Genomic DNA, 11,634 nt, shown 5'->3' with positions numbered 1-11,634 from the left:
ATGGAAATGGGGCTAAAACTCTTATATTGATCTTCCACTGATGCATAAAGAAGTACGTACTACATGATGATATCGTTCACAATTATATGATGAATTGGGGATTACATGGGGTTTTGGCAATGTGTTTTTCACTTGTCTTGATCAATGCAAGGATTCTGACATATATAACAGTAATTCTATATAATAAGATGCTTATATGTCATAATTTGATTGGAAGAAAAATTTTAAAATTTAGATATTGAAAAATTCTATTCTTGCTAAAGTTAAAAGAGGTGCAGAGCACCAAGTGGTTGTGAAATATTTTAAGAGAGAAAGAATGCAGTGAACTAATTTCCTCTGTTTTCTGTATTCACTCGGTGTACATCGCAGTACAATATATAGACCTCTTGGTCATAACAGAATTGTCAGAATTACAATGCCAGCTCATTCTTTTGGTTATAACAATATCCTTCTAGATGTTTACAGACGATTCTCCTGAATTATATTCTCCTCCTACGCATAGCCTTTTCTCTGAATGGTGTGAATGCACAGGTGCTATTGCTACTGCCTTAACATCCCCCCGCGATGCAAGGGGCACTGCAGTGATAGTGAGACTTGATCGAAGAAGAGAAAATCTCATAGAGGACAGTGGCTTGGTCATAATGTCTGCGATCTGTTCTTTACTGGAAATGAAGGACACTCTAAGAGATTTTGTAGCAACTCTTTCTCTTACAAAATGATAGTCTAGCTCCACGTGTTTAGTCCGAGAGTGAAGAACCGGATTAAGTGATAAATAAGTGGCTCTAATGTTATCACACCATAGTGTAGGTGGAGTGGACAGAAAAATACCCAATTCACTTAGTAACGACTGCAACCAAAGAAGCTCACAAGTTGTGTTAGCAATAGATTTATATTCGGCTTTTGTAGAAGACCGAGCTATAGATGGTTGTTTCTTAGAACCCCAGGAAATCAAACGTTGACCAAAATAAATGCAATATCCACCCGTGGACTTACGATCATCTGGACACCCGGTCCAGTCAGCATCAGAAAAGGCAGAGAGAGTAAATGACGAAGATGGTGAAAAATATAAGCCTAGATGCCGAGTGTGATTAAGATAACGGAGGATCCGTTTGACCGCCTGCCAATGAGGTAGGCGAGGATTGTGCATAAACTGACACACACGATTCACTGTAAATGATATATCTGGTCTAGTAAATGCTAAATACTGGAGACTGCCCACAACACTACGATAGAGTTGTGGGTCCTCAAAAGCACAACCCTCAAAAGCAGAATGTTTTTCCTAGGTGGTCATGGGGGTAGAGATAGACTTAGAATTGTGCATATTAGTGCGATGCACCAAATCAGAAATATATTTACACTGAGAAAGAAAGAGACTAGATGCTATACATGCTAATTCTATGCCTAAAAAAATATGTAAGGAACTGAGATTTTTCACTGGGAAGTATAAAATGAGATTTTTTATGAAGCGAGAGATAAGATCTTGATTTGATCTAGTTACTATAATATCATCGACATAGACTAAAATAAAAATACTAGCGGAGGTAATTTTCAAAATAAATAACGACTAGTCAGAAACTGAACAATGAAAGCCTAAGGAAATTAATCGATCACTCAGTTTGGCAAACCAGGCCCTAGGGGCCTGTTTTAACCCATAAATCGATTTTTTCAACTTACAGACATGTGAAGGCAGATCGGGATTCACAAACCCAGAAGACTATTTCATATAAACATCTTCTTCAAGGTCCTCGTGTAGGAAGGCATTCTGTATGTCAAGCTGCTGCAAAGGCCAGTTGGAAGAAATTGCAAGTGAAAGCAGTAGACGAATGGTCACTAGCTTAACCACTGGACTAAACGTCTCAGTGTAATCTAGTCCGGGTTGCTGATGAAACCCTTGAGTAACAAGGCGTGCCTTGCGCCGCTCAAGAGAGCCATCAGCGTGCTGTTTAGTCTTGAGAATCCATTTGGATCCAAGAAGATTATAAGTGGAAGAAGGGGGAACCAGTTCCCAAGTCTGATTGAGAAGCAGGGCATTCATTTCGGAGTCCATGGCAAGACACCATGCATGGTGTTTAGAAGCCTTTGTAAAAGAGTGAGGCTCCTTGGGTATGGATGATGAATCTGTGATTTTAGTAAGGGAGGTGGAAGCGTTGGACGGTGGCCAAGGGATGGCGCCGTCGTTCCAAATTTTTGGACAAGAAATGTGAGATTTAGAGCGCGTAACCATAGGATGTTGAGAGGTTTGAAGTGCAGGATGTGAAGGGGGCACGGCAAGGGAAGGATGTGAGATGTTAGTTTCAAGGGAGGCGGCTGGTCTAGAGGATGAAGAAGAAGAAACCCTAGACTGAGAGGATGGATTATGTTGTGATGGGCCTGAATCAGAAATAGGTGTAGTGGGTGTGAGATTAGATTGAGAAGGAAATTGAGATGGGCTTAGTTCTGGAGTCAGGCCATGGGATATGTGAGGTACATTAGAGAGGCCTAAAGGGGACGATGGACAAGATGCTTGAGGAGTCTGAGTGTTGGGCTGACCAATATGTGAAGGAAGTGGGCTTAGTAATGGGTGCGAACCAGTAGCACAAGGTTGACCAGACGCCTCATTAGAACTAGAGTTGTGGTGAAAGGGAAACGGTGTGGAGTTGAACCCAGAAAATAGAAAGTTATTTTCATCAAATGTAACATCTCTTGACACATAAATTCGGCCAGAAGCTATATGAAGACACAAGTAACCCTTGTGATCAGGACTGTAGCCCATGAACACACAGGGCAAGGAACGATAGTCCAATTTGTATTTGTTGAAAGGACGCAAGTTGGGCCAGCATAAGGACCCAAAAACTTTGAGAAAATGATAATCGGGTGGCTGGCCCATTAAAACCTCAAAGGGTGATTTATTTTGAAGTGTGGTAGTGGGCAGTCGGTTGATAAGATATGTGGCTACTTGAAAAGCTTCAGCCTAATACTTGTGAGGGACCAATGCATGTGACAAAAGAGAAAGACCGGTTCAACAATGTGATGATGACGACGTTCAATACTCCCATTTTATAGATGGGAATATGGACACGTGACTCCATGTGTTATACCAAATGTTTTAAAAATGGATTTTAAGGGACGAAACTCCCCACCCCAATCGGACTGAATTGCAATAATATTTGTGGAAAAAGTATTGCGTACAAACCGAAGAAATGTAAGAACAAGAGATGTAACATTTGATTTAGATTGCATTCGAAAAAGCCATATAAATATGGAGTATTCATCTAAAATTGAAAGATAAAACCGAGAGCTATTAGTAGAAAGAACTAGTGATGGGCCCCATACATCTAAAAACAAAAGTTGAAATGGATTGGTGGACCGAGATGAAGAGGGAGGGTGCGGTAGAGCATGAGCTTTTGCATGAGAACAGGCCGAACAGGGTTGTAGAGTAGCATTTGATGTGAGAGGTAAATGAAAATGACAAAGAACCAGAGTTGTTGTGCGGAAGGAAGGATGACCCAACCGTGAGTGCCAAAGTTGAGCCGAAGTGCGTGTTCCAACGTAGCCCTGAAGAAGTGTCGCCTGGGAGCATGAATCCTTCACAAAAAAAAAAAAAAAAAAAAAAAGGAATGAAATTCAAAAAACACATTATTGTCATGACAAAACTGACGAACTGAAAGCAGATTTTTAGAAATTGAAGGAAGTTATTCAAGAAAAAATTGCCAGAAGGAGTGGGCAGGAGGCCTGATCCGGTGTTGTATATGGGCAAGGTTGATCCATCACCGATGCTGACTTAGTTGGGTCTCTGATATGGCATCGAAGTCATATTGAGATTTTGAGCATCTGAAGTAAAGTGGTGAGTAGCTGCAGTATCAGGAAACCAGAGATTATGAGATGGGGTAGAGGAAGAAAGAGATGTATAGTTGGCGATAAGAGCTAGTGGAGGAGGTGCTTGATAAGCCTGATCAAAACGATAGTAGCATGAAAGAGCGGTATGCCCCTGTTTTTGAAAAACTTGGCAAAATAGACGAGAAGAAAACGAAGTAGGGGCCTGGCCACAAGGACCTGAGTAGGCACCTCACCAACCAGTACGCCCACGTCGTCCACCCCAAGAGTGAAAATTACCACGACCACGAGTAAAAAAATTGGGAGTTAGAGGACGTGTGGAGGTGGCATGAGCAGATAAGACAGTGCCAGACATAAGAGACTGAGTCTGATGTTTTATACGAGATTCATGGTTAAGAAGAAAAGAGTAAAGTTTATGGGTAGAAATAGGGTCGGGTCGAGTAGTCAAAGTCGTAACTAAAGACTCATATTCAGTGCCAAGGCCTGCAAGTAAAAATATGGTAAACTGGAAATCGGAAAGGGGATGACCTGCAGCTCCAAGGGAAGAGGCAAGGGATTTGGCTTTGTTGAAGTATTCAGAAATTGGTTTAGAACCTTTCTTAAGGGTGGCCAACTGATACTGAGTATGAGCTATATGAGCAGTGGAGGTTGCCGAAAACAGGCGTTGAAGAGTGGTCCAGACCTCACATGAAGTTTTGCAATCAAGGACCTGAGCTAAGACATTTTCAGAAAGAGAAGCATTGAGTGTAGAAATGATCAACTGATCCTATTGCAACCAACGAGTAAAAACTGGATTGGGTTTATTATCAAGCATAGGTAAGGGAGGAAGAATGGAGCCATCAACGTATCCAAGTAGCTGGTGACCCATCAAGAACAGCACAATCTGGGCCTTCCAAAGCAGGTAATTATCAATGGTTAATTTGACTATGATGAAGTGAGAGGATGAGTGGATAATGGAAGTATTGAGTGATGAAGGAGTCTCTGGTGTGGCCATGATAGAGACGAGAAAAACAAAACAAAACAAAACAAAAAAGGAAGGAAAGAAGAAAAATATATATATATATATATATATATATATATATATATATATATATATTGGACGTGGATCCTTTCAAGCTCTTGATACCATGCTAAAGTTAAAAGAGGTGCAGAGCACCAAGTGGTTGTGAAATATTCTAAGAGAGAAAGAATGCAGTGAACTAATTTCCTCTGTTTTCTGTATTCACTCAGTGTACATCGCACTACAATATATGGACCTCTTGGTCATAACAGAATTGTCAGAATTACAATGCCAGCTCATTCTTTTGGTTATAACAATATCCTTCTAGATGTTTACAGACGATTCTCCTGAATTATATTCTCCTCCTACACATAGCCTTTTCTCTGATGGTGTGAATGCACCGGTGCTGTTGCTACTGCCTTAACAATTCTCAAGGCGATTATTCGTAGAGTAATAGTACACTTAATAAAGTGCTTACATGTCATAATTTGATTTAGATGATGAATTTTAAAATTTAAATTTTACAAATCAAATTTAACCATTTAAATTATGTCAATGGTATGCTCGATTTACATACCGGCTTGAGAATAAAATAACTAGTAGTAAATGAAGACGACATCTAAATGAAAGTAAGGGAGTGGATCGATAACTATGCTGGCCATTATCAAATAAGAATGGAAGAGATCATCCAACTTTTAGTTCAGGACTTTGATTCTATTATCCAACGTCATGCAATGAAAGTGGTTTGCTTAGATAAGTATTTAAAAGCTGCAATGGACCCTCAATCTAGCTGTTGACATTTACTTTACTTATTTAACAATTACATCGGTCATAGATATACAATGTCCCCAATATGCATGATAAATCACAAGATCGAAGCTCCCACATGATGCTTGAAAAACCAAAGTACAAAATAAAATAAGATCAGTGAAAACGCATGCATGTTTAGGTGTTTTTATGCTCAATTTCTGAGGTTCCTGGTCCCTGATCTTGATTTTGATACCTGATGAGCTGATCACTAGGTATTAGTGGTGCTAATTGAGATGTCTGACCGACGACGTTAATTGTACTGGAATCAGAATATTCTCCGGAAGACATACCTGAATCATGAAATTCCAAGGATCCAGAATGGGTTTCTGTCAGTAGTACTGTACTGTTTGATGAACTTGGCGAACATTTGATCCTTGTCGAGACATCATTTGCATGTATACCATGAGTACTACTACTTTCAATGTCTCTGAAAGACATTGTTTTCTTTCTAAACGTATGCGAGCTGAGGTCCTTTTTGTCAAACATTCTAAAAATATGAAGAATTCTTCTCCAGATCGAGTCAGCTTGATCTGGATTAGAGGGTATCATGAAGATGTGCTGCCTTTCCTTGTAAAGGAACATAGATATGGAGAAAATGAGAGCTAACAAGGAAGCAACCCCGGCAATGAGGAATAAGCCCCAAAAGCTAGCAACGCTGAGACTGGGGGAAGAACGTGGGGTGTTGGGGTCTGGACAATTGGTGTTTTCCTCTAACCATGCACTTTCAATCTCTTTCATTTTCTCCCCTTCAGTCACATTTAAGATTTGCCTTGAAATATCTGCAACAAGGGGGGAACCTATTGGGAATACCTGCAAGTCATGACAAAATAACAAAGGAAATGATCATCTACTTGAGAAACTACATGACCTACAAATTAAACAAAGCGTATAATAACAAATTAATGAGAGATGATCTTACAAAGCCAAACCCATCAGTTTTGTATACTGATGATGAAACCATGGTGTACTTTGAGCAATATTTTCCCAGAAATAACTTCATGTAGGGGACTTCATCAAAAGCAGCAGCTATACCACCATTTGCGCTTCCTTTAGACAAAAGTTCATCACATTCATCCGTAGAATTATATTGCTTTAGTTGAAAATCCTTAAAGTTCATTTCTTTTAAGATTCCCAGAACAAAAGAACCTTGTTGGTAGCCAACCTTCTCCCCATTCTTAATAAGCTGATTGACATCAGTAACTGTTGGTTGCAGCTGTTGAACTGTTAAGAGCGACGCCAAACTTGCAGTGTAGCTTTGAGAAAGTATGAGCACCACAAAAACCCATATGATCACCACAAACCTCGCACAATTGCTTATCACTATCTCCCCTGTAAATTCATTTTCAAAGAGTTTTAGACAGGAGTGTAGGTCCACCGTGTATTCATTTTGAAAAAAAAAAAAAGTCTATTATTAAAAAAAATGATTTTTTATATACTACTTGGATTTACCTACTTTCAAAAGGAGTCATGAGATTTGCATACCTTAAACCACAAATATTATTTCTCTTTTCAAACTTTAACCGGCCTTCATGATATGTTGCCTCTTATAAGTAGTTATATCACCTTTAATAACGTGACTAATCATATTCTATTGCTTAGAGTCCTCTTGACTTCGACTACTAAATCTCATATATATACCTCAGTAACATGGGGATTCGTAAGGACGTTTTGACACATGATGACACAGAGAACTTAAGCGCGGTCTTAAAACAGTCATAGCCATATCCTACAAAAGGTATGTGCGTGCATGCATGCATGCAGTTTCTGCATCGTGCATGCTAATATTGAGTATATGAATTATTGTTCATTGTAGCCATTAACAATGACATAAGAAAATAAGTAAAGGGAACTTACGTTGTGCGAAAACCATGGTGGAGAAGGCATACCATAAGCTTGTCCCAACCTGATGAGAAGGGAGCCCACGAAAATCCTCATTTACTCGGTGTTCAAGAAGCCATACCACAAACCCAATGAACACAAAGAAACAGGCGCTTGTGATCCATAGGTCCCAACTTAAAGGCTTCAAGAAGACCCATGCATTTTTCCTCCTGCTATCTCGGAGTGGCACGACCATTGACACTCCAGATTCCGTGTATGGTAATGTAAAGTCCACATACCTGGACCTGTTTTCTATGATCGTCGTATCTCCTACCGCAGCATCGAAATTCTGCCAACATCAGTCATTTCCATTAAAAATTTCAGTTTCTATGTCTAGATTGTAAATGGAAATAATGCATATATAAACCATAGGGTTTGAATGCATGCATGCAGTCTCAATCTGAATGACTGCATGCACATCCAGATGTTTTGTGAGTTATGAAAAATAATAGAGAAACGACATTAATTTGCAGTTCTATGATGTACATGAATTCTTGCACATTTTCTTAAAAAAAATTGAATAGATTTGAGACTCACATGAAAAAATATATATTTTTTATAAACCTAACTTTCTTTAAAAAAAGTACGCATGATTGCATATCCTAAAACTGTATCTAAGTTAACAAACACTAAATAAATAGAAAGAATGCATGAAGATTTTTACCGACCCCTTGATATACTTGATAGATCAAATCATTATAAGTACCGGCGCTTTCACCATCCGGCTTTGCAAAGGGAATGAACTCATATCTAACAGCATATGGTAATGATTCCATCACAGCATCGAAGACAGCTATAGAATATCCTCTGACCTGTGTTGTCTTAGCGCTATGATCATACGTGACATGAACAAATTCAATAAAACCATCCTTCACTGGAACTCCTATTCTCAGCTTCTTCCCACTTGTTGGAATCTCCCAACCTTTGGGTACAAGGTCTACATCACCTGGCCATGTAATATGTCTTAGGTTGTTCTTGGAAGTAGAATATACGTTTGTGTTAGCTGAATCGATCAGTTCCCTTCTGAGTCCATTTTCTGGAGTCCAAAATGCAACCACTCTTTCAATCTCATCATTCACATTAATTATCTGAAAAGTTGATGATTTTACTTGTCCATTAAGAAGACTGATTGCACCAGAAAGGCCTCTAAATCTAACACCCAGTAATGCTTCGCGAAGTTTTGGACCATTTTTGGAGACCCCAATAGTTCCAAGATCAATTAAGTTGCTTGAAGCATTCATCTGTTGATCAGAACCAAGATTTTCACCCCCAACCTTCTCAACTGCTGTGGCTAGTGCTGAAGCAGCATCATAAGCCCATAGGCAAAAGACATTCAAGTCAACATTGACCGTAATATTGGGATTTTCTTGTTGGAATGTCCTTTTCCATCGAACTGCAAAATTTTCAAGCTCTTTTGTCTTGGGAATGTAAGTCTTTACACCCAATACTCCTTGCATTGAGTCAAGTACTGAAGGTTCCATCGAGCTTAAGGAATTGGCCATCCCACTGGTAACGATCCAAACATAACCTTCACTCATCATTCCAATCTCTTTCGCTTTGGTGAAAAGCCGAGAACTGAGATTCTGTGACATATGCACAATGAAGACTCTAGTTTGCATTGTCATTAACTTGTAAAGTTCTTCACTAATTTCGTCATCCGTGGCCAATGGAGCAATGACACTCCGATAGGGAACACGAGCATCAACATCTTGCAAGGCATCAATCAAGAAGGGTATGATACCTTCCCCATACTCATTGTCTATGTAGATGGGCACGGCTTGTTTCCATCCAAAGGCTTTAACAACAGCACTTATTGCTTTCACTTGAGCTGAGTCATTTTGAGCGACTCGAAAAAAGTATTCACTCCTGAGTGAAGTAAGAGAAGGGCTTGTTGCTGAAAATGAGATAATTGGCACCTGAGCTTTCTCCCCGAGATCGATGACAAAGTTGGCTTGCATTGAGTTTTGTGGTCCTATGATGGCTTGCACCTCTGTATTTTTTATCAAGTAAAGAGCTGTGATTCAAAAACAAAGGAAAAAACGATTTTTTAATGGAATTAATGGTAAATTTTGAAACCCTCTAATACATATTTCTATTGCTATATATATATATATACATGTATATATAATTTTGGAAGAATATATAAAACTCTACTCTCGTGAAGTCATATCGTGACCTTTTCGCAACCGACATATTGTGTATATATATATATATATATATGCCATCCTTTCCAACTCACAAATATTTAAAAGTCTAGACGCAAGTACTCTGACTATTTCAATTCTGGACTCCAGCTTAGCGGTAATCGATTCAGTTCGATTTAATTTTAGAATCGAATTGGTATACATTAATTTTAAAAATTAATATGGATCGATTTATCACTAAAATCGAAACTTTTGATCTTTTCAATTTTATTCCAGTTCGGCCGGTCCGATTTTCTAAGTTACTATTAATTACATATATGGCACTATGTACGTTTAATATTATAATTTTTTCAATACTAAACTTAAGCAGTGTCTAATTTATTAATGAGATTAATAAATTTGAATAATAAGATTATACTAATACAATTATAGTCTAATTATAGATCTAGTACTACCATCGATCTCTTAACCTCATGCTGGCCATGCATGGGCTTGATTTGTTGGTCGGCTTGATTTGTGGATGCTTAGTTTGATCTGGATTGTCTGGTTTGTTTGACTTGGAGGATGGGCATTTTAGTCAACTGTTATTTGTAGTTTAAATATTTTAGCTCATTGTAATGATCTGTATCAAGGGTATTGGCATTTTATTAAATGTTTAGCTTTTTACTTGATTTGTTTTTATACACACACTGATCATCATCATGATATGGTTTGACAAAAGAGAGTCGTGTAGTAAGGATAATACTAATTAATTATATCATGGCGAAAATAATTACATCTAAATAACATATATGTTTCTTTTTATTTTTGAAGTGTGACATGGATAATATATACATATACATATATATATATATATATATATATATATATGATAACTAATTAATTTATCCCGCCGCCCTGCATGAAAGAACAATATTCACTAAAATGTTATTCAACTCATGATCTACATCGACCATGATTTTATGTTATTTTTTCCATTATGATCATCAGTACCTACCTGTAGCCAGAGCACGTACAGATATGCTAGATCAGATTCTCTGCTAGCTAGCTTGTGCCATCTCTTTTCAAAGAGAGGGAGGGGCTCTGGCCTTTGTCATCGATCGATTTAAAACTTAACTAAAACTAGATAGTATGCTACGATCATATATCGATCGTTGATGATATCATATTATATAAATACACTTGGGGTATTTGGATATTCAGAATATTTATGAATAGCAGTGAAATAGTTTTAATTAAAATGTTTGATTTGAATTTTAAGAAATGAGAGAGAAAAAGTTAAATAAAAATATTATAAAGTTAAAAATTTATTTGAATATCATTTTTTAATATTATTTTTATTTTGATCTTTTACTTTATATTTTTTTATATGCTCGTGGTGGTGAAGCTTTAATAATATATATATATATATATATATATATATATATATATATATTTATATGGAAGTCACATGCATTCACACTAAATCCCGTTAGTCCATTGTTAAACCTAAACCCGCAAAGGAGCAGGGTTACAGATCCCCTAGCTTGGAAGGAAAACATTGGAGAGAAAGAAAGAATATATATAAGAACATATATAGGAAGCTGATGATCTATATCATCATCTACGAATTAAATGCAATTCGATTCGTGTGATCCTAATTAGAATCAGTGCAGAGATGAGAGAGAGAGAGAGAGAGAGAGAGAGAGGAACCTGCAACTGCTGCTTCAACAACATCATTTTTGGAGTCCCTGGTGTCAAGAACCAGCCTGGTTTTGTAGTGACTGCTGGAGGCATAGAAATCCGAAAGAGCCATGTTGATGCAACTCAACCCCATCCTCCCCTCCCATGTATCCAAGTCCAGAATGACACCCACATTAACTGGGATGAATGTCTTGTTTTGTGCCTTGCCCATGAAAATCCTTCCAGAAGTAACAATGAAAAAGAAAAGAGACAAAGCAATTCTGGTACTAGCCACCCTCATGGTTGATTAGGTAATTTGGAATCATG

General features: G+C 38.0%; 1 protein-coding gene across 1 annotated transcript; it reads right to left on the bottom strand.

Moving 5' to 3' along the window:
- Positions 1 to 5,587: 5,587 nt before the first annotated feature.
- Positions 5,588 to 11,634, bottom strand: LOC121243084 (glutamate receptor 2.3-like). The gene is made up of 5 exons (XM_041141144.1): positions 11,338 to 11,634; positions 8,170 to 9,515; positions 7,478 to 7,790; positions 6,543 to 6,952; positions 5,588 to 6,433 (listed from the first exon to the last, which is right to left on the bottom strand). The coding sequence occupies exons 1-5, from the start codon at positions 11,606 to 11,608 to the stop codon at positions 5,759 to 5,761; spliced, it is 3,015 nt and encodes a 1,004-aa protein (XP_040997078.1). The 5' UTR covers positions 11,609 to 11,634; the 3' UTR covers positions 5,588 to 5,758.

The sequence above is a fragment of the Juglans microcarpa x Juglans regia genome, chromosome 8D, assembly GCF_004785595.1.
Source record: "Juglans microcarpa x Juglans regia isolate MS1-56 chromosome 8D, Jm3101_v1.0, whole genome shotgun sequence".
In the NCBI taxonomy this organism is placed as follows: domain Eukaryota; kingdom Viridiplantae; phylum Streptophyta; class Magnoliopsida; order Fagales; family Juglandaceae; genus Juglans; species Juglans microcarpa x Juglans regia.
This window is presented reverse-complemented; position numbering and strand designations above follow the sequence as displayed.

Excerpts from the sequence above, each read along its gene's own strand:
- LOC121243084 (XM_041141144.1), bottom strand. The coding sequence starts at position 11,608 with ATGAGGGTGGCTAGTACCAGAATTGCTTTGTCTCTTTTCTTTTTCATT. Across the intron at positions 9,516-11,337 it reads TGTTGAAGCAGCAGTTGCAG|CTCTTTACTTGATAAAAAAT; the intron begins GTTCCTCTCTCT and ends TTTGAATCACAG. Across the intron at positions 6,434-6,542 it reads AAACTGATGGGTTTGGCTTT|GTATTCCCAATAGGTTCCCC; the intron begins GTAAGATCATCT and ends CATGACTTGCAG.